Source organism: Chenopodium album, chromosome 22 (assembly GCF_948465745.1).
Source record: "Chenopodium album chromosome 22, dcCheAlbu1.1, whole genome shotgun sequence".
In the NCBI taxonomy this organism is placed as follows: Eukaryota; Viridiplantae; Streptophyta; class Magnoliopsida; order Caryophyllales; family Amaranthaceae; genus Chenopodium; species Chenopodium album.
The window spans coordinates 4,449,657-4,473,413 of NC_137855.1; the positions used below are offsets into that span (position 1 = coordinate 4,449,657).

A 23,757-nucleotide genomic window follows, 5' to 3' on the forward strand; every position below is an offset into this window, starting at 1 on the left:
TATCTTTAGATTGAAGAGTGATAGATAAGATATCTCACAAGAACCATTATTATTTTTTAAAATTATTAAAGAACTCACATGAACATTTGACTAATTAGTCTAATAAAATAATATTCTAATACAATGAAGAAAGTGACATTATCGTTTGATCACTTAAAGTCGTACCAATATTGAGTACTAGCTCTATTCACTAATTAAAAGGCAACTATAATATTGTTGTAAGATAATGTAATAGACTTATCCACATAATTAATAAATAAATAAATAACTCACAAATGATTATTATACCATACTAACATTGTAATATAAATTAATAAATATATTATTGTACGTAATAATTTTGGATTCTTTTGTCATTGCAACAATTGAACGAATAGAAATAGATAAGGTGTCAAAAAGACAAAATTACCACAAGAAAAAATGTTATACAACGAATAATAAAAATAAATGCTTTAAAAAAATAATAATAAAAATAAATAAAAGGGGAAATTTCGGATGTGGGACCCAAATATTATACGGAGTAGTAGTTATTGACTTATTTCTGGTCTTTTTAAGACAGAAGAAGAAGAAATGCAAGGATATCATTTCTCTTCTTCCTTCTTTAATTCTTTCCCATTTTTCTGGATTTTGTACGGAAGTTTGGGGAGCTTGTTGCAAGTTGATTAGCTGAGGAAGGTATTATACCTTTTTTACCCTTTCAAATATTCTTGTTCATTTTTCGTTTGATTCTTTAATTTTTTTTGTAAGTATATTAGATCATGCTTTAATGAATTATAGTTGCAATTATTGATGAAGATTATGAGGTTTAACTTTATTACTCGATTATTAGCTTGTCATGGCTTTTTCACGTAATAATTATTTTTTCCTTTTTGTGGGTTTGTTTGTAAATATGCAGAAATTCAGAAAGCTTGCATCTTTCAATATTATTATTATTATTTTTTTTTTTTTTGGGTGATTGGTTTATTTAGTTAATGGGTTTTACTATTCATGTATGTGAGATTAAACAAAATCGAATATTATTAACTTAAACTTTTAGGGGTGAAGTTCATTTGAAATATGATAATTTCTCTGAAATTTCCTTCTTAATTTGATCTAGGTAAATAGTGTAATATTATTGTTTTGAGTCTTGTGAATAGGTTGATGGTCGGAAATTGTTCAATTTCATTGACTAATTCATGTACTGTTAGGGATTTTTTTAGAAAGAATACTTTTTTCGATTTTGGATTGAACAAACCTCAAAGGGCATATAAGAATTGAACACTGAAACTCTGAGTTGTTTGGAGTTGGAACTTTGAGCATATTACTGTGAATGGTCAAATTTCATGACCTTTTCCTCTTTTTGTTACTTGGACTTGTAGACTGTAGTGTGTAACTTGCTCTAATTGCGAGAGGGTTGCATAGCCACGTGGTGTAGCTAGGGAGGTGATCAGGAAAGGTTCTGTAAAGGGCAAAAGGTTTTAATGATTGTGATGAATTCTGAGGGTTTTAGTGAGTATGATGAATTAGTTGTACTGATTTCTTGATGGCTTGTGGTTTTTACTTGTTTCATTGGTGGGCTGATGGATCTGAGGTTTCGAAAAATCAAATTTGGCTAATAATGTCAATTTCCGCTTCTGTGTGTTTATTTCCGTCATCTAATTTTCTGTTGAGGTTGATTAACTCATTAACATCATCATTAACATAAGAATCAAAGCCCAAGAATGTGATTGTCCAAAGCATATACTTCATATTATACATTGCGCTCATACATATTCAGAAATTTGCTATGGTTTGTTCTAATTTGAATGCTAAAACCTTTTTTTTCCCGGGTTTCTAGGAGTTTACTCCAACAATGGGTGTCAAGAAGCTACTAGTAGCTCTCTGTTGTTTGGCTTTCATAAGCCCTTACCTTTTTCCATCCACCGAAGCCTTGATGAGAATGGCTTTAAAGAGGCGTGCTCTTGACCGTGATACTTTAAATGCAATGAGAATTGGAAGGAAGTTGGAATTGGATCGAGAAGCTAGGAATCCACTTCAATCTCGTTATGGAAGTCCAGATCCAGACATTGTGTATTTGAAGGATTACTTGGGTGCTCAATACTATGGAGAGATTAGTATTGGCACACCTCCACAAAAATTTTCTGTGATATTTGATACAGGAAGTTCTAACCTCTGGGTTCCATCATCGAAGTGCTTGTTCTCTGTAAGTATTGAAGACTAGTAATATTACTGCAAGTATACTACTACTACTATTACACTTCTAAACTATGACTTGTCACTACAATCATGCAGATTCCTTGCTATTTCCATTCCAAGTACAGTGCTAGGAAGTCAAAGACATACACTGCCATTGGTATTAATGATGTTTCATAGTGTCCAAGTTTGCCCCATTCAGTACATAAATCATTTGTCTGACAGATATTTTATTATAGGTAAATCTTGCCATATTAAGTATGGTTCGGGTTCTATCTCTGGTTTCTTCAGTCAGGATGATGTACAAGTTGGAGACCAAGTTGTTAAGGATCAGATTTTCATAGAAGCAACTAGAGAAGGAAGTATCTCCTTTCTACTTGCAAAATTTGATGGCATATTTGGACTTGGGTTTCAAGAAATTTCAGTTGGAAATGCTACTCCTGTATGGTAAGCCATAAGCCAAACTCTATTACACTACAGACTAAGCTCCCTTTTCTTAAATTGGATTAGCCAAAAATAGTTTTCCTTTCTTGTTCTTCTGGTGGGTTACTGGATGTGCATGTGCTGATTATAAAATTCGATGTAGGTATAACATGGTGGAACAAGAACTCGTAAAAGACCCAGTTTTCTCATTCTGGCTCAATACAGACCCAGCAGCAGAAGTTGGCGGGGAATTAGTCTTTGGAGGAGTTGATGAGAAACATTACAAGGGAAAGCATACTTATGTGCCAATAACTGAGAAAGGTTACTGGCAGGTAAGAGAGAAAAATAACTGAGTTTCACTACTTATTTCTTTTAATGATGACTTATGCTATGTATACTTGACTGTCTTTAACACATGCACTTCCATTTCATCTTTTCAGTTTGATATGGGAGATTTCTTGATTGGAAACTACTCAACAGGTAAGTTCAAATGATGCTATAATGATCTAATCGACTAATCCATATGGTACAACTAGAGGGTCAAAAGGAAATATTGGGAGAAAATAGTTCTTCCTAATATTATTTCTCTTGAATGTTCTACAAAAAATTTGCAACCACTGAACCACATACTTGGAAAACCTTTCGTTAATATCTTAACATCGTGGTAAACTCTATGGTTGATTTCTTCAGGTTTCTGTGATGGGGGTTGTGCTGCTATTGTAGACTCAGGAACGTCACTACTTGCAGGACCAACGGTAAGCCTGCAACATGATCAGTGAACCATATGTTGCTCTTTCTTAAATTGTATCCCTTTGTCCCGTATCTAAAATAACATCTTCCAATTTCAAATTTCATATTTAGGCCATGGCTGTTTGTTTCGTTCTAGAATTTTTTATTAACTCAGGACACATACTCATATATATTGTTCCTGCCTTTTCACTCCATCATTCCATACAAAAGTAGATAACTTGAATACTGGACTGAGAGGGAGTAACCTTTATGAATGTCTTGGTTAAACTTCTTATGGTTATTGCTTTACTTCCCCCACTTAATCGAGATCTCCTTCAGAAACTTTCACTGTTGCTATTGTTTTGCTGGATCAGTTTCCCTCATGAGTCTATTTATTTCAGCATGTTGTTACTGAAATCAACCATGCGATTGGGGCTGAAGGTGTTATAAGCAACGAATGCAAAGACATTGTAGCTCAGTATGGAGATATGATTTGGGATCTTTTGGTGGCAGGGGTTTGTTCACTGTTTCCCTTTTTACTTGGTCTGGAGAATTTCTTTTATCCTGAAAGCATTCCTAATTGGAGCTTTGGTTGTGCAGGTAGATCCAAATAAAGTATGCTCTCAGCTTAACCTATGCACCATGCAAAACAGGTTAGGATATCCCAACATATTTATACCTTAGAGAGATTGACAAGAAGTTGGATCTGTTTTACCCTTTTATTGTTACTTATTTTCTGATTTGTCAAAGCCATGAGAATTCACTTCATGATTATCTCTTCAGATGATAGATACTATTAGTATCGTTTGTCTTTGCAAACTTTCCCGTCACAATATCAGATTCATATGATTAAGCCTTTAAAGTAGAAGAATTCAGAAAGATAAATTTCTTCAGTTAGGACAGCAAACTCTTTAAATTTATGAGTCCTCATCATATTGAACCTTTTTTTTTTTTTCCCAGTGCTGGTATTGAATCAGTTGTAGATAGAGAGAACAAGAAGGATGTCTCGAGTTTAGATCCCTTATTCTGCACTGCATGTCAGATGACTGTGGTTTGGATTCGGAACCAATTGAGAGAAGAAGTGACCAAGGAGTCTGTACTCAACTATGTGAACAAGGTAATGTGTTCTTGACAAACTGTTTGCTGAAGTATTAATCTGACTCACTATCCATTATTTCCTTTTTACAAGACTTGACTCTGAACAAAATATTTACTTATGCAGCTTTGCAATAGCCTACCAAGTCCAAACCAAGAATCAGTTATCGACTGCGACAGCATCCCCCTCTTGCCAAATGTGACGTTCACAATTGCTAATAAAGCTTTCAACCTAACCCCTGAACAGGTTTGGTTTCGCTTGTACTACGAATATTATTTTTAAATTTTCTTAAAAACTTAACACAGAAACCCAAATAATGGTGACCTATCAACTTTGTTGACAAAATTTATGCCACTGGAATTTCCTTTAATGTGGGACAACTTGTATATATATATGGGGCTCAGCAACAATTGTCTAAGATTTCCCAACCTCAAACAATGTCAATTTTGTTTTGCTAATCGGCATTCAATTGAACTAGATGCAGCATATCATACAGGAGTGTGAGAGCTTGTAATGAAAATTTAGCATTGATCACTAGGAGAATATGGTAAATAAGGTCTTGTTTCGTGTAAATTCGCCTAAAGATGTTGAACGGTTGATGTATTTCTCTGATTTTAATAAGTAACACTGACATATGAAGTCTAAAGTCTCTAAACTCCTCATTGACACCATATTCTAAACTCGCAGTACATCCTGAAAACCGGAGAAGGTTTTGCAACTGTCTGTCTTAGTGGATTCATGGCATTTGATGTGGCTCCTCCCAGGGGTCCTCTGTGGTACGTTTTGCTTAGATTATCGTACAACTATGCATGGACTTCCCATTGTTTCTTTCTTACAATAATCTGCTTATTCTTTTGCAGGATCCTTGGAGACATTTTTATGGGAGCTTATCACACTGTCTTTGACTATGGTAATCTTCAGTTAGGATTCGCTGAAGCTGCTTGATTGGCTTACCAAATCCCTGCTTGTCCCATGTTATTATAGCTGTGTAATAGTATTAGTTGTTTAGATGTTGTAAAGTAAGGATGGGAGAATACAGCACTTCTAGTTATTATGTGCTGCTGGTGTTCTGTACCCTTTCATGTAAACATAAATCAATGCAGTTTGATGCAAATTTAATCTGCTGGCACCAATAAATGGCACTTGTTATCATAAGTTGCTGCCCATTTTCTTGAGCAAAGAAAGGTTATATGTTGGTTTCATCCCAGCAGGAGGGCTGATGCATGAGGATGTATTCTTGGTTAATGTTCTTAAACATTCAATATTGTTTTAGCTATTTTATTAGACATAAAATAATTTTTAAGATCAAAATGTGCTTCATTATATAGTATTAAAAATGAGGGGAAATAGTATTTTTAAAAAGAGTAATTCATAATACCATTGTTGCAGAGATTGAGGGTTAGTTCAAGTGGTTAGCGCTTCCTTCTCGATCCCAAGTGATCCTAGGATCAATTCTCACTCCGCCCTTGTGGCTCTCAACACCAAAAAAAAAAATTACTATCATTGTTGCATCGATATAAATTAATTATCTTTAGATTGAAGAGTAGTAATTGAAAAGATATCTCACAAGAATCTTTATTGTTTATTAAGATTATCAATTCTATATTGTGAAGATATGGTAGAATCTATTCACTAATTAAGATTATCAATTCTAGTTTTTTAAAAATCACTACCAATTTTTTTTAATTTTTTAATTTTTTTTAAAATAATCTTAACGGAATCCAAATAGTGTAATATGGAGTAGTAGCGTTATTTCTAGTCTTTTTAAGACAGAAGAAGAAGAAGAAATACAAGGACATCATTTCTCTTCTTCCTTCTTTGATTCTTTCCCATTTTCCTGGATTTTTTTACACATGTTTGGAGAGCTTGGCGCAAGCTGATTAGCTGAGGAAGGTATTATTCTTGTTCATATTTCCTGTCATTCTTTTATTTTTTGCAAGTATATTTGATCATGCTTTAATGAATTATAGTTGCAATTTTTGATGACGATCATGAGGTTTAACTTTATTACTCGATTATTAGCTTTTCATGGCTTTTTTCACGTAATAATTATTATTTTTTTTTTCTTTATGTGGGTTTGTTTGTAAATATGCAGAAATTCAGAAAGCTTGCATCTTTCAATATTATTACTAGTTTTTTTTTTTTTTTTGGGTGATTGGTTTATTTAGTTAATGGTTTTTATTATTCATGTATGTGAGATTAATCAAAATAAAAAATTATTAACTTAAACTTTTAGGGGTGAAGTTCATTTGAAATATGATAATTTCTCAGAAATTTCCTTCTTAATTTGATCTAGGTAAATGGTGTAATATTATTGTTTTGATACTTGTGAATTGGTTAATGGTTGGAAATTGTTCAATTTCATTGACTAATTCATATACACTTAGGAATTTTTTTAGAAAGAAAATTTATTTGGTTTTGAAATTGGATTGAACACTCAACCTCAAGGGGCATATAAAAATTGAACACTGAAACTCTGAGCTATATGGAGTTGGAACTTTGAACATATTACTGTGAATGGTCAAATTCCATGACCTCTTCCTCTTTTTTGTTATTTGGACTTGTAGACTGTAGTGTGTAACTTGCTTTGGTTGCGAGAGGGTTGCATAGCCACATGGCGTAGCTGGGGAGGTGATTAGAAGAGGTTCTGTAAAGGGCAAAATTTAACAATTCTGTTGAATTCTGAAGGTTTTAGGTAGTGTGATGAATTAACTTTACTGATTTCTTGAATCTTGATGGCTTGGGGTTTTTACTTGTTTCATTGGTAGGCTGTTGGATATGAGGTTTCGAAAAATTGCTGGTAATACCAATTTCATCTTCTGTGTGTTTCTTTTCATCATCTAATTTTCTGTTACGGTTGATTAACATAAGAATCTAAGCTCATACATTTGATTGTCCCAAGCATATAAGCATTTGTTTGTCGCACTCATATATATTCAGAAATTTGCTATGGTTTGTTCTAATCTCAATGCTAAAACTATTCTTTCCCGGGTTTCTAGGAGTTTACTCCAACAATGGGTCTCAAGAAGCTACTAGTAGCTCTCTGTTGTTTGGCTTTCATAAGCCCTTACCTTTTTCCGCCTACTGAAGCCTTGGTGAGAATGGCTTTAAAGAGGCGTGCTCTTGATCGTGATACTTTAAATGCAATGAGAATTGGAAGGAAGTTGGAATTGGATCGAGAAGCTAGGAATCCACTTCAATCTCGTTATGGCAGTCCAGATCCAGACATTGTGCCTTTAAAGGATTACTTGGGTGCTCAATACTACGGAGAAATTAGTATTGGCACACCTCCACAAAAATTTTCTGTGATATTTGATACAGGAAGTTCTAACCTTTGGGTTCCATCATCGAAATGCTTGTTCTCTGTAAGTATTGAAGACTAGTAATATTACTGCAAGTCTAATACTATTATTACAACTCTAAACTATGACTTTTTACTCTAATCATGCAGATTCCTTGCTATTTCCATTCCAAGTACAGTGCCAGGAAGTCAAGGACATACACTGCCATTGGTATTGCTGATGTTCCATAGTGTCCAAGTTTGTCCAATAGTACGTAAATCATTTGTCTGACAGAAGTTTTATTATAGGTAAATCTTGCCATATTAAGTATGGTTCAGGTTTTATCTCTGGTTTCTTCAGTCAGGATGATGTACAAGTTGGAGACCAAGTTGTTAAGGATCAGATTTTCATAGAAGCAACTAGAGAAGGAAGTATCTCCTTTCTACTTGCAAAATTTGATGGCATATTTGGGCTTGGGTTTCAAGAAATTTCAGCTGGAAATGCTACTCCTGTATGGTAAGCCATATCTCCATAAGCCAACCTTTATAACACAACAGACTAAGCTCCCTTTTCTTAAATTGGATTAGCCAAAAATAGTTTTCCTTTCTCGTTATTCTGGTGGGTTACTGGATGTGCATGTGCTGATTATAAAATTCGATGTAGGTATAACATGGTGGAACAAGAACTCGTAAAAGACCCAATTTTCTCATTCTGGCTCAATTCAGACCCAGCAGTAGAAGTTGGCGGGGAATTAGTCTTTGGAGGAGTTGATGAGAAACATTACAAAGGAAAGCATACTTATGTGCCAATAACTGAGAAAGGTTACTGGCAGGTAAGAGAGAAAAATAACTGAGATTCATTATATATTTCTTTTAATGATGACTTATGCCATGTATACTTGACTGTCTTTACCACGGGCACTTCCATTTCGTCTTTTCAGTTCAATATGGAAGATTTCTTGATTGGAAACTACTCAACAGGTAAGCTCAAATGATGCTATGTTCCACATGGTTTTTACTTATCTAGAGGGTTAAAAGGAAATTTGGGAGAAAAAAGTTTACTAGTAATATTTCTCTTGAATGTTTTACAGAAAATTTGCAACCACTGAATCACATACTTGGAAAACCTTTCGTTAATTTTTAATATCGTAGTAAACTCTATTGTTGACTCCTTCAGGTTTCTGTGATGGGGGTTGTGCTGCTATTGTAGACTCAGGAACATCACTACTTGCAGGACCAACGGTAAGCCTGTTTGTTTCTTTCTATTTTTTCTTAAGTCCGGACCCATACTCATATATCTTCGTCCTGCTTTTTCACTCTCCACATCTCCATACAAAAAGTAGATAACTTAAATACTGGTCTAGGAAGGAGTAACCTTTATGAATGTCTTGGTTAAACTTCTTATGGTTGTTGCTTTCCTTCCCCCACTTAATCGAAATCTCCTTCAGAAACTTTTATTGCTGCTATTATTTTTGCTGGATCAGTTTCCCTCATGAGTCTATTTATTTCAGCATGTTGTTGCTGAAATCAACCATGCGATTGGGGCTGAAGGTGTTATAAGCAACGAATGCAAAGACATTGTAGCTCAGTATGGAGATATGATTTGGGATCTTTTGGTGGCAGGGGTTTGTTTACTGTTTCCCTTCTATTTAACTTGGTTTGGAGAATTACATAATTCTGTCTTAACGTGAAAAACATTCCTAATTGGAGTATTGGCTGTGCAGGTAGACCCGAATAAAGTATGCTCTCAGCTTAACTTGTGCACCATGCAGAACAGGTTAGAATATCGTAAAATGTTCATAATTTACTTTGTATCAGCGCCAATCTTAGGATACACAACACCTAGGATTGAATTCTAACTACATCATTGTCCTTAGTAGCCCTTTGATCTTATTGACCCCATGATTAAAATTTAATCCTTGGAAAGATTGACCACAAATTCAGACTCTTTTTTTTGCTCTTACTGTTTCCCTTTTTCTGATTTGCCAAAACCAAGAGAAAATATCCCTAGAGGACCCTTTCAGATGATTGACACAATTTTATATCACTTGTCTTTGCAAATTTTCCTTTACAATCTCAGTTTTCTTTTAATGAAGCCTTTTTTAGTGGAAGAATTTAGAAACATCAATTTATGTTAGTGTGGGAACGATAAAAAATGAGTCATCATCGTAATGAACCATCTTTATTTTCAGTGCTGGTATTGAATCAGTTGTAGAAAGAGAGAACAAGAAGGATGTCTCGAGTTTAGATCCCTTATTCTGCACTGCATGTCAGATGACTGTGGTTTGGATTCGGAACCAATTGAGAGAAGAAGTGACCAAGGAGTCTGTACTCAACTATGTGAACAAGGTAATATGTTCTTGAAATGCTATTTGCTGAAGTATTAATCTGCCTCACTGTCCATTATTACCTTTTTACATGACTTGACTCTGAACAAAATATTAAGATTATTAACTTGTGCAGCTTTGCAATAGCCTACCAAGTCCAAACCAAGAATCAGTTATCGACTGTGACAGCCTCCCCTTCTTGCCAAATGTGACGTTCACAATTGCTAATAAAGCTTTCAACCTAATCCCTGAACAGGTTTGGTTTCGCTTGTACTACGAATATTATTTTTAGATTTTCTTAAAAACTTAACACAGAAACCCAATTATTGGTGACCTATCAGCTTGGTTGACAAAATTAACAGTACTGGAATTTCCTATCCTTTAATGTGGGACAATTTGTATGTATAAAGGGCTCAACAACAATTGTCTAAATTTTCCTTAACCTCAAACAATGACAATTTTGTCTTGTTCATCTGTATTTAATACTGGATAAAGCATTTCAAACGGGAGTGGTGGGAGCTTGTATCGAAAATTTTAGCATTGATAACAAGGAGAATTTGATAAATATAAAGGATCTTGTTTCATGTAAATTGGCCAGAGGATGATGAATGGTTGATGTATTTCTCTTATAACAATGATGTGAAGTCCTAATACCGTCACTGACACCATTTTTTTAAATTAACACTGATATGAAGTCATAACTCCGTCACTGACACCATATTCTGAACTTGCAGTACATCATGATCACCGGAGAAGGTTCTGCAACTGTCTGTCTCAGTGGATTCATAGCATTTGATGTGGCTCCACCCAGGGGTCCTCTGTGGTACGTTTTGCTTAGATTATCGTACAACGATGCATGGACTTCACATTGCTTCTTTCTTACAATGATCTGCTTACTCTTTTGCAGGATCCTTGGAGATGTTTTCATGGGAGCTTATCACACTGTCTTTGACTACGGTAATCTTCAGTTAGGTATCGCTGAAGCTGCTGCTTGATTGGCTTACCAATCCCTGCTTGTGCCATGTTATTATTGCTGTGTAATAGGTATTAGCGGTTGTTTAGATGTTGTAAAGTAAGGATGGGAGAATACAGCACTTCTAGTTATTATGTGCTGCTGGTGTTCTGTACCCTTTCATGTAACATAAATCAATGCAGTTTGATGCAAGTTTAATCTGCTGGCACCAATAAATGGCACCTTTTATCATAAGTTGCTGCTCATTTTCTTGAGCAAAAAAAGGTTATATGTTGGTTTCATCCCAGCAGGAGGGCTGAGGCATGAGGATGTATTCTTGGTTAATGTTCTCAAACATTCAATATTGTTTTAGCTATTTTGTTAGACATAAATATTAGAGGATGAAGCATTGGACCGTAAGAGATGGATTATGTCGATGACAACACGGAATAATCAAATTTAGTTTATGTTAGCCGACCTCACTTATGGGATTAAGGCTTTGATTGATTGAAAGATTATGTTGCATACTATGCGGATTAGCGTATATATAGAATGGTGTGGAGCAATGATTAAATACTTGAGTATTTACATTAGATTGAAGACTCAAATTTTGTCCAAACCCTAAAAAAGTGCAAGCTTTAAAATTTGAAGTTTGAGTTCATCAACAAGTTAATAATACCTAAATTGAGTTTTACTTCATTTCAACTTTTTACCTCACTCCTAATTTTTTATACTAATACTGACAACTAAGTTTTTATTTTATTTTATTTTTTATTTTAGTTGTTATTGAGTTTGATCTCAATATATTAGTTTTAAATTTATATTTTATTTAAATTTTATAAAAGTATAACTTAAGATATTAATGGTTTAAAAGTTGACAACATGCTTGATCAAATTGTCACAAGCTCACAACAATTAAATAAACCAAGGAAATATAAATGTACTTGTTTAAATACTAACTAAGGGCCTGTTCTCTTCCGTTGAAATTCAGTTCAGTTCAGTTCAGTTCAGTTCAGCTCAGCTCAGTTCAGTTCAGTTCAGTTCAGTTCAGCTCTTATGTCTAATGATATTGCTAATGATATAAAGCCAAATTTCATTCTTTTAAGCTCTTATTACAACGACGCAACAAATAATAATAATAATAATAATTATTATTATTATTATTATTATTATTATCAATAAATAATAATAATAATCATGAATAAATAATAATAATAATAACAATAATACTAATAATAATAATCAATAATTAATAATAATAATAATAATAACAATAATTAATATTAATAATAATAATAATAATAATAATATCGATACAATTCATTGTTCAAATGGTTCTATTTTTTTGATACACATTTCTATTGTTAATCTTATTGAGAAAATTAGAGTACTACACAACTTAAACTAATTTTCATAGTCAGTTAGTTCTTCGTCTTCTTCTTGTCCACCAAGCTCCTCCATTACCTCGGCATTCCTCTGAACTGACTCCCATATCTGATCAGTTATTTCTTGTCGGACAATATCCATAGCTGCTTTTCTGCTACATGTAAGTGTTTTGTGTTCTTTTGTCATAATACTATTTTATTTTAAAATTAAATAGTATATGCGTTTAAAATATTTAGAGGTTTCAAGTTTTTAATATATTTTCCATAAATTTATAATTATATTATAAATTTTATAATTATGTCATATGAAATAGTACATTTGTATATACACATAGGTATAGTAATATATAATCAAAGACCACTAATCCGTAGTTAAAAATCACTAATTAATAAGTTCAGTTCAGTTCAGTTCAGCTCAGCTCAGCTCAGTTCAGTTCAGTTCAGTTGATTTCAGTCAATCAGAACAGGCCCTAAATGATACTATGGGCTATGATCAAATGAGCCAAGGGCACTGCAAGTACTAATTGGGTAGAAAATTTGAATATGTGAATTATCATACATGTGTCTTTTACATTTTATTGCATAATAAGATAACAAGTGCTATCATCATATTAAGCCACTTGCTACAATCACCTGCAAAGGCCAACAATATAACCTATAATTTCATCCAAAGAAAATGTATTATCAATAGATTGGATTATCAATTAGTATTTTTATTACTTAAAAATATAAGAGTTTTGAAATTGTATTAAAGTTTTTTCTTTGGCAATTAATAGAACCACACATTAATGGAGAGGGCATAAAAGAAACTCCAGTGGCATAAGTTTTTAAACTAATTATCATTTTAGCTACTTTTTACTCTAATGGCTAGCTATTAGTTTAGTAGTAGTCGTTGGATAAAAAATACATGAAAAGAGCTTAATTGGTGCAATGAACATTTTAACCAAGCTAATTGAGTTTTCTAGCTCCAATGGTCAAGGTAGTAGCTAGGGAATAACTGAAATTGCAAGCAAGTCTCTAGCTACAACCATTGGAGTTGCTCTAACCTGTCTTTGCATAGATGAATAATATGGTATTGAATTGATTAATAAAATTGCATACGGTAGCTAATAAAGGACAATATGTTAGACAAAGAAATGTTAAGCGCATAAGTAGAAGATTACAATAAATAATATTGTTTTTAGCAATATAATCAAAAGATCCTTAACCCTTTCTATAAGTATGAGGAACATCCTCACTGTTGCTTCACTTCACTATAGCTTATGAATAGCGTCTTCCCATATATGCCCTTGTAAGAGGTTGATTGCTACTATGTTCTGTCTTCCACTCACTGTTGTAATTACTATTCTTTTGTGGCCTGTTTAACAAGCTCATATGACAAGTCAATTGAGGTTATTGGTTTTGTTATTAATGATATATATGGACTTAGATTTGCCAAGTATATGGACTTGGATTTGAGGGTTATATTATTATTATTATCGGATTTAACATCATTATTATAATTGTAATTAGAGTTAAGGATATGTAAACAAATGCAATATTATATTCACACTCAATATGAAATTAGATTGAATTATATTAAATTGAATTTAATTTAATTATATCAAAGGTATGATTCTTAAATATATATATCATGAGAGAGTGAGGAATAGCTCAAGTGGTCAGAGCTTCCCTCTCGATTCTAGGAGATCATGGGATCGATTCTCACCCAGCCCTTGTGGCTCTCTAACACCAAATATAGTCAATTTCTTAAATACTAGATTCACCTTCTACCATAATATCATAACTTTCCTTCACTTTGACATGTTCTTTTAGCACCTCTAAATATGCAAACATTTCTTGTGAAATTTCAGCTATGTAACTAAGAAAACTAAACACCTTTTTAAGCGCACTTTTCTGTGGATCGGAGATCCAAATTTTTGGTACAAAAGCATGAGATGATGACTGATTATACTTTTTCACCATTTGTGCACACATATACAAACAGATTGTAATATTAACTTTTTAAAACTAGGTATATTCAAAATGTATATATACCCTAAATTAACTTGCAGCTCAAGGAAAATAGTCCTATTCACTACTTTAAAGCAATGCACACAAACAAAAGGCCAAAAAGCAACATTTAAAGCAAAGTGGTATACTAACCTAATATATAATATCCAACAAATATTGAAGATACAAAATAAAATTGAATTGCTTCATTGATTGTAATATCAAATGTATAATAGTTACACCTCCTAACAATAGAATATATGCCAGAATCCTAAAATGTTAACAAAAATACAATAGATAATATTTGGCAAAGTATATCCTCAAAAAATACATTATACGATATCTCATTAGAATCATAAATAATCATAACAAAATAACAGAAATATTATTTATAGGTTTCTCATTGATTAATATCGTTGCACAATCTTATTCTATATCAACCAATTTTCCCACTTTAATAATTTCTCTTTAATACATCAAAAACTTTTGTATACACCCGCTTTACACTAATATTAGTGTACATCGAGCAGTATAAGGGTAACTTTTAGCCAATTTTAGGATAACTTTTTGCCTATTTTTGGGTGACTTTAAACATAATACAATTTTTATATAAATAAACAATAAGAAAGTTTTAGAAAGGTAATTTAATTACATTCAATCACTAATAATTGATTTTTTGTCATTTAAAATGTGATTCTTTACTAATAAAGCGTTGATAATTTTTATTTGTATTGGGTTACTTTTATGCATATTGGGGTAACTTTTATTCATTTCAAGGGTAACTTTTAATGACTTAAGGCTATCTTTATAATAGATGTACAATAATTATTGTACATCCGATTTTTTTAAAGTTTGTGTTAATACGTATGCTAATCACAACTATGGCAAATTACCACATAGATTAAAATTACAAAAACAACAATTAACATAAACATAAACTATGTGCCATAACCTTTGTCCTATTTGGGCCATAACCTTTGTCCAATTTGGGCCAACCTTTTTAAAATCACTTTAAAACAACTAATAGAAGTCTATCTGCCTTTACAATTGTTGGAAATGCAAAACAATCAATTCAATTAAACCACCACTACCATCAAATTACAATTCACAAAATATATCCTAATAATTAACAGACCAAGAAGAACAACTAAGTTAATTAAATAACCACAACTTAAGGTATATCAAGTATTTTAAAATTTCTGTTTTTAAACAAAAACTCCTTAAGCAATAAAACTCTAAAATCTAATTATAACCAACGGAAATATCAATTACGACTAATACCGATAACTAGGGGAACCGCGCGCGACGCGCGTGTGTCCACAACTAGTAAGTTAAAAAGATAATATCAAGTGGTAATTAATAAGATATATTTGTATTTTATATCAAGTGATAATAAGGAGGTGATAGGGGGTTGGAAACTAATTCACGATGGAGGTAAAGTTATGTATTTTTTTTAGGGAACTTATGTATTGAATCTTATTGTAAGTAAAGATCAGATTTAAATAAGGATTTTTTTGTGAAAAACTACCTTTTAAACTTTAGATTTTGCAAAAAACTGCCCTAAAAAATGAATATTGTCATTATTAACTCCCTTGTAAATCATAAAATGTTGTAATTGACTACTTCCCACCGAAATCTCATGTTTTGACTTTTTTTCCCAACATTGACCATGTCACGTGATTTAATGACTTAATTTAATTTCCCCTTTAGCACCTCTCCCAATCAATCAATTGATGGGCTGGGTGCTCCGTTATATGCATGCTAATTATCACACAGCACAAACTTAACATCAACCAGCTCCGCATGCTTGTTGATACCTAAAAAGATAGAGTTTGATAAAAAGAAATTTGAAACCTAAGGAAAATTTGTAAATTACACTTTAATTCTCGTAACTACTACGAAGCACCTTTTTCCCTAATTAGCCTATTAATCATTAAGGGCATTATTATCCGTTTAAATTGAAATTTATAGCTTTTAAATCTTAATTAATTAGATAAACCCTTGCACCACCCACCACACCACCATTGCATCACCTCCGGCAGCCCCCTTACCACCTCCAGTCTAGTAGCTCTTCCACCGTGAATCTTGTTCCCCTTTCGATCTCCCACCACGAAAACCACCCTTCCCGTTTCCCCGCCACAAAATAATCCAATCTAGTCCCCACTCATTCCCCCGCCACCCACAACCCCCCGCTTCCCACCACAATTCCCACCCCACCCCTTCCCCTACCATGAAATGCATCCCCTTTTATTACCCCACACTGAATTGCAGCCCCATCACGTGGCTAGACTATTTTCGAGGCCTGGGGAAAGGGAGAGGTGGTGATTAGGGTTTGGGAAAAGGGAGGGGATGTGTTTTAAGAGTTGGGGCAAAGGGAGAGGCAATAACTGTGGTGGGTTTGCGGTGGGAGATTGAACTCGAGAGGTTAGGTTTCATGGTTGATGACCAAGAAGGGGATGAAGGCCATGTTTGGTAATTGGCTTTTAGTTGGCTTTTTGGTTTGCTTTTGGCTTTTGGCTTTTTCTTTTGGTCAAACAGCCAAAATACTTGTTTGGTAAATGGCTTTTCAGCTAGGTGAAAAAGCCGGCTTTTCCGCCAAAAACAAAAAGCTAGTGTTACTAGCTTTTTGGTTTTGGCTTTTGGCTTTTCATTAAACAAATTACTTTTTATCCTTAATTAATAATTAATAATTAATAATTAATAATTAATAATTAATAATTAATAATTAATAATTAATAATTAATAATTAATAATTAATAATTAATAATTAATAATTAATAATTAATAATTAATAATTAATAATTAATAATTAATAATTAATAATTAATAATTAATAATTAATAATTAATAATTAATAATTAATAATTAATAATTAATAATTAATAATTAATAATTAATAATTAATAATTAATAATTAATAATTAATAATTAATAATTAATAATTAATAATTAATAATTAATAATTAATAATTAATAATTAATAATTAATAATTAATAATTAATAATTAATAATTAATAATTAATAATTAATAATTAATAATTAATAATTAATAATTAATAATTAATAATTAATAATTAATAATTAATAATTAATAATTAATAATTAATAATTAATAATTAATAATTAATAATTAATAATTAATAATTAATAATTAATAATTAATAATTAATAATTAATAATTAATAATTAATAATTAATAATTAATAATTAATAATTAATAATTAATAATTAATAATTAATAATTAATAATTAATAATTAATAATTAATAATTAATAATTAATAATTAATAATTAATAATTAATAATTAATAATTAATAATTAATAATTAATAATTAATAATTAATAATTAATAATTAATAATTAATAATTAATAATTAATAATTAATAATTAATAATTAATAATTAATAATTAATAATTAATAATTAATAATTAATAATTAATAATTAATAATTAATAATTAATAATTAATAATTAATAATTAATAATAATTATTAATAATTAATAATTAATAATTATTAATTAATAATTAGTAATTAATAATTAATAATAATTATTAATAATAATTATTAATAATTAATTTGTAATTAGTAATTGATAATTGATAATTAATAATGTAATTAATAATTGGTAATTAATTAATAATTAATTATTAATTTGTAATTAGTAATTGATAATTGATAATTAATAATCAGTAATTAATAATTAATAATATAAAACGACATGTGGCACATTAAGTTGAAGAAAATAATAGAGAAGTGTAATAGAAAGATGACATATGTCTTTTTTGGTTTGCCTTTTTAAATACTAAGTATAGATATAGATTAGTTTTAGGGTAGTAATTAACAACTTTTTTTAGGGATAGTAATTCACAAAAACCCTCTTTTTGAGATAGTAATTTACAAATTTTCCGAAATCTAATTAGATATGAAATGAATAACTTCATTAAAAAAAAAAAAAAAAAAAACCCAACTAAACCAGTTCAAATAAAGTTGCATTTAGATTTTAAGTAATCCATAAGACCTTGTTCTTTTCACTTTACAAAAATAAGTTCAATTTAGAATGACAATTAACTGAGTAAAACAAATATCAATTCTGTAAAAATTGGTAATTTTATACGTAGTAGTCTAAAATATACGAAGTAATAGAGAATCAATAAAATTAATATCAGCTCAGCAAAAATAATTTATGTTCAATAAAAATAAGAATCCATAATAAAGTGTTAATCCAAACAAGGCCCAAGGTGATTGCTTTGTAACGTTTGTTCTACATATGTCATTTTGTCTAACAAATAAATCCGAATTCAAAATCATCCAAGTTAAACCTGATCAAACCATAGCGACCAACCGGTTTGTGTATGGGCACCTTATGGGCACCTTGTGGTCCGAGTGACCGAGTCTCCTACACCCACAGCTCTCAAAGACTAGACGTCTAGACTCACCAGAGTCCCACAGGAAACCAAAGACCCAAAAAAAAAAAAAAAAAAAAAAAGGCAGACGAGAAAGAAAGAAAGAGAAAAGTCCATTGATAAGCATTACAAGTTAGATCTCGCGAAGTTGCACAGTGCCAAACCTGCACATAGTACCCTTTTCCCTTTTCTCTCCTTTGACCAACAAAGATGTTAGAGAAGATTGGATTACCTCCAAAACCCTCTTTACGGGGTAATACTTGGGTTCTAGATGCTTCTCATTGCCAATCTTGCTCTTCCCAGTTCACTTTCCTCAATCGCAAGGTTCTTATCTTTTCATTCGATTATTCTAATTTGTTATGTTGTTTGAATGTTTTTCACGATTTTCTTTGGTGTTTAACTGTTTATGTTTGAATTTTTGATGTGGGTATTTCCCAAATTAGGATTATTCTTGTTGAATTTGATGAAATTGGATATGATCCTATGTAATTTATTAATTTCAATGATTTTGATGTTTGTTTGATGATAATTGATATACCCAGTTGTTAATTATGTGTTGTTTTGAACATTAAAATTAATGACTTGTATTATCTGTAATTCTGTATTTGATGTTTAAGGTTATATAGGTTATCAGCTTTGTTGATCATTATTTTGAAGTGGGGTGTTGTTGTAATTTTGATTCCAGCATCATTGTCGAAGATGTGGAGGATTGTTTTGCAATAGTTGCACTCAGAGTCGAATGGTGTTGCGGGGACAAGGCGATTCCCCGGTTCGTATATGTGAAGCTTGTAAGAAATTAGAGGAGTCTGCTCGGTTTGAGCTACGGCATGGACATAAGAATCGAGCTGGAAAAGGTATGCTTATTGCATATATGAAACTAGAGTAGGATTGGTGTTTTCTTCGTTTTGATAGTTGTGTTGCTTTGCATTTGTTATTGGCATGCCTGTGGCAAGGCTCTCTTAAAATCGAGTTTTTATTTATTCGGGGTTTAGGGAGGAGGGGGCGGAAGGTTAGATGTTAGCATAATTGCCATAGTGACTTTGATGAGGCGCTTTAACATTATACCATAACATACTATACTAGATTTATCAAATGCGTTGTCCTTCCTGCTGAGTAAGAAGGGGGTGAAATACCTGTATGCTAACTGCTAAGAAGCTGTTTTGGGTCACAACAATGTAGAATTTCATGGACAGTCTGATGAGATATTGTTTAAACAATGTTGTGGCTTAACCTTATGTATCCTCTATTAGCTATATGTTTAGTACAAATTCAACTGTGAATTGTGATTCAAATTTGAATTTGTTCCATAAAACGATAAGTAGTGAAGTACTATGTTTCGTCGGAGGTTCTTTCTGGCCTTTTCAAACAGGTGCTTAAAGGTGTGTTTTCAGCTAATGTCGATTGCCTGTGAACAGGATCCTCAAAAGTTGCATCAAGGAGTGTGGATGAAGTTATGAATGATATTTTGATGAATGATGGGAAAGAATCTGCTAATATGGGATCTGGTAAGGAAATTGCTAGCCAAGATGAGGATGTAGATCTGCTTGGTAATGCATCTAATGGCAGTAATAGTGAGATAGATTCTGCCACCCCTGAAGAATTGCGCCAACAAGCTTTGGATGAAAAGAACAATTATAAGACCCTCAAGGGAGAAGGAAAATCAGCTGAAGCTCTTAAAGCCTTTAAAAGGGCAAAGGAACTTGAGCGTCAAGCAGCTTCTTTGGAACTCCAGTTGAGGAAGAATAGGAAAAAGGCTTTGACTTCTAGGAGCTCGTCTGAGACACAGAAAAACCAAGGCACACCTCCTGAATCAGGTAAAAGAGATAAGTCCACTAACATTAAGGAAAAGGATGATCTTACAGCAGAACTCAAAGAACTTGGATGGTCTGATGTGGATATTCATGATGCTAGTAAGAACCCTGCCCCAACTAGCTTAGAAGGTGAGCTCTTTAATCTAATCCAGGACTCTGGTGATACTAGTCGCAGTAAAGTATCTTCTGGTTTAGACAAGACTCAAGTTATTGCCCTGAAGAAAAAGGCTCTCATGCTTAAGCGTGAGGGGAAACTTGCTGAAGCCAAGGAAGAACTAAAGAGAGCAAAAATATTAGAGAAGGAACTAGAGGAACAGGAATTCTTGGCTGATGCTGATGAATCTGATGATGAGCTATCTGCTTTGATGCGTAGTTTAGATAAGGATGAAAAAAAGGATTTTTCTGCTGGTTTTGATATGGATTCTGCATTTGACTTGAGTAATCTCTCAGTCTTCGGTGGTGATGTTGGTATTGATGAGAACTTTGAAGTTACAGACGATGACATACACGATCCAGAAATGGCTGCTGCCTTGCAATCGCTAGGTTGGACTGAGGAGCCTACTCAAGTTAATGACATTGTGCCCCCGTCCACTTCTGTTGATAGAGAAGCACTTTCAGACGAGATCCTTAAGTTGAAAAAAGAAGCTGTAAGCCAGAAACGAGCAGGGAATATGGCAGAGGCAATGTCACTGCTGAAGAGGGCCAAAGCTCTTGAAAAAGACCTAGAAAAGTTTGATGTTAACACTGACGCACATGATTTCAGCGCCGAAAAAGATCATGAATCTGGTGCATTGCACGCTAGAACTTCTAACATAATTCCCAGTAACGACAGAAAACCACCGGTGAAGAGTAGATTCTTGATTCAGAAGGAGCTTCTGGCCCTGAAAAAGAAAGCTCTTGCTTTAAGAAGGGAAGGGAAACTAGAGGAGGCTGATAATGAACTGAAGAAAGGAAAAGTCCTTGAGCAGCAACTAGAGGAGATGGATAACCCTGGTAGAGTTGACACACAACTAAATGTAGGCTATGAAGTATCAGAGCCAGCAGTTGAACCCCTTGATTTATCTTCCTCTTTTGCTCCTGAGGATGAACACGGTGATGTGACAGAACAGGATTTGCATGATCCGGCATATCTTTCTCTCCTGAAGAACTTAGGCTGGCAGGATGAAGACAATGCAAGTATGATGCCCTCTGCTGAGGTATCCAATAAAAAGGCCGAGGCTTTGGTGGAAAGTAGAGCTACTGATACAATTGGTAAACAAAGAAAGAGTAAATCTGAGATCCAGAGGGAGCTCTTAGGTTTAAAGAGGAAGGCTCTGGCCTCAGACGTCAGGGACAGGAGACTGAGGCTGAAGAAATGCTTGAAATTGCAAAAAAATTGGAGGAAGAGTTGGCTGAACTGGAAGCACCAAAAGTAGAGATACTGGCTAATTTCTCTGAAGGCCAGGCTAAGGTTGAAGCCGCAATACAAGGAAATCTGCCTGAAGATTCTGAGCCTGTGGATAGAGGAACTTACCAAACACCTGTCAAAAGACCAGCTGAAGCCAATGATGCCTCAGATAAACGCCAAGTGGTGCAGGCAGCTATTCATGGATCTAGCCTTTCCCCAAGTGTTTCGCCAGAAAACCCAAAAAGTCCAGTGCAGCAAGAGATTCTTGCTCACAAAAGGAAAGCACTTGCTTTGAAAAAAGAGGGGAAAGTGGCTGAAGCGAAAGAAGAGCTTAGGAAAGCAAAGCAGTTGGAAAGAAATTTGGAGGATGGCAAACCCCAGAATCCTGCTGATCCTGTACCCATGGAAGTCTCGTCTTCTGTTGTGTCTACTACTAGGGAGGAGCATAGCACACCCACTTCCACCCAACCTGAGGAAAGGGATCCTCCCCGTGTGGCCCCAAAACCAATGTCCAGCCACGAGCGTTTTAAATTACAGCGTGAGTGCCTTAATCACAAACGGAATGGTTTGAAGCTACGTAGAGAAGGTAGAACTGAAGAAGCAGATGCTGAACTTGAAATAGCCAAGAAACTTGAAGCCCAGCTCGAGGAAGTTAGTCCTCCTAATCCAACCATTCCCACGTTGAATGACGGACCCGCTGGTGATGCTACTGTTGAGGATCTTTTTGACCCTCAGCTCTTATCGGCCCTTAAAGCAATTGGTCTCCAAGGTGATAACGTTGTCTCACAGACCCCAGTAAAGGCAGAGCTTCCCACGTCTAGCTCCATTAAGAATGAAAATTTCAATCAAGAGAGAACTCAGCTGGAAGCCCAAATTAAGGCTGAAAAAGTAAAGGCTCTAAACCTGAAACGCTCGGGGAAGCAAGCTGAGGCACTGGATGCTCTTCGTCGATCCAAACAAATGGAAAAGAAGCTTAATTCACTGCCTTCATAACTTCACATGTACTCTTGAGGATAAATCGGGATAAATTTTGGCTAATTATACAAGAATATGCCAATTCTGCTTGAATTGGACGAGGATTACTGTATAGGATTAAATTATTTTTACTGAACCAAGCAATTCTGTGAATATTTTATAAGTCTGTGCGTTCTTCTTGAACTCATAGTCTTGGTATCCTGTGAAGGCTTGTGTTCTCTTGTGTGTATTCTGATAGTTTAAATCACTATCGTCTGTAAGATTATTCTCTGTGATCCATTTTCTGGTCCGATGAAAGTCTTTCGTTTCAGCTCCTCTTTACTATGAGGCTATCAGTGAAACACTGAAACCTGTTGATGCTGAAATACATAACACCAATTTTCTGCTCCAAGTAGAAGTTTTTTCGATTGATTTAACAATTTTCAATTTTCAATTTTCTTTGTTCATGTATGTTAGTATCTGCATATTGGCGATCTATCTGGTTGGCCTCTTCATCTTCTTACCAACCAAAAAAATTACTTGGTCTTTTACATAAATTCTAAGCCAATCAAATCGGTGGGGTGAAAAGAGCGAGGAATAGTTTAAGTGGTTCGAGCTTCACACCTAATTTCAAGGGATCATGTGATCAATTCTCAACCTGTACTTGTGGCTCTTATAACATCAAAATATAACTCGGTGGTGGGACGAAGTATGTACCCCTGAGAGAGACAGCCTTATCTCCAACAAATCTGAGTGTATGGAATTGGACCATGCAATATTGCAATATATACTCCTTGTATTTATTGTTGTAATTTCCCCCATTTGTATCTACTAATGTTTT

At 33.4% G+C, this 23,757-nt stretch overlaps 1 protein-coding gene and 1 pseudogene across 2 annotated transcripts; both read left to right on the forward strand.

The window, feature by feature from the left end:
* The first annotated feature begins 541 nt into the window (after positions 1 to 541).
* Positions 542 to 11,198, forward strand: LOC145606260 (uncharacterized). Its single transcript, XM_081662289.1, has 25 exons — positions 542 to 675; positions 1,817 to 2,182; positions 2,272 to 2,332; positions 2,412 to 2,619; positions 2,759 to 2,927; positions 3,036 to 3,075; positions 3,286 to 3,350; positions 3,726 to 3,839; positions 3,925 to 3,977; positions 4,285 to 4,441; positions 4,547 to 4,666; positions 5,108 to 5,196; positions 5,281 to 5,359; positions 7,420 to 7,785; positions 7,872 to 7,932; positions 8,010 to 8,217; positions 8,365 to 8,533; positions 8,642 to 8,681; positions 8,878 to 8,942; positions 9,212 to 9,325; positions 9,425 to 9,477; positions 9,893 to 10,049; positions 10,164 to 10,283; positions 10,762 to 10,850; positions 10,935 to 11,198. The coding sequence occupies exons 2-25, from the start codon at positions 1,832 to 1,834 to the stop codon at positions 11,020 to 11,022; spliced, it is 3,036 nt and encodes a 1,011-aa protein (XP_081518415.1). The 5' UTR covers positions 542 to 675; positions 1,817 to 1,831; the 3' UTR covers positions 11,023 to 11,198.
* Positions 11,199 to 18,837: 7,639 nt separating this feature from the next.
* LOC145604968 (uncharacterized) lies at positions 18,838 to 23,611 on the forward strand (annotated as a pseudogene). The gene is made up of 3 exons (XR_014104982.1): positions 18,838 to 19,088; positions 19,450 to 19,618; positions 20,180 to 23,611. The product of XR_014104982.1 is annotated as an uncharacterized LOC145604968 (transcript).
* The last annotated feature ends 146 nt before the right edge of the window (positions 23,612 to 23,757 follow it).

What these genes read in the sequence shown, in the direction of transcription:
- LOC145606260 (XM_081662289.1), top strand. Translation starts at nt 1,832, where the DNA reads ATGGGTGTCAAGAAGCTACTAGTAGCTCTCTGTTGTTTGGCTTTCATA. An exon ending in AAAGACATACACTGCCATTG is followed by an intron (nt 2,333 to 2,411) that starts GTATTAATGATG and finishes ATTTTATTATAG; the next exon opens with GTAAATCTTGCCATATTAAG. An exon ending in CATCGAAATGCTTGTTCTCT is followed by an intron (nt 7,786 to 7,871) that starts GTAAGTATTGAA and finishes CTAATCATGCAG; the next exon opens with ATTCCTTGCTATTTCCATTC.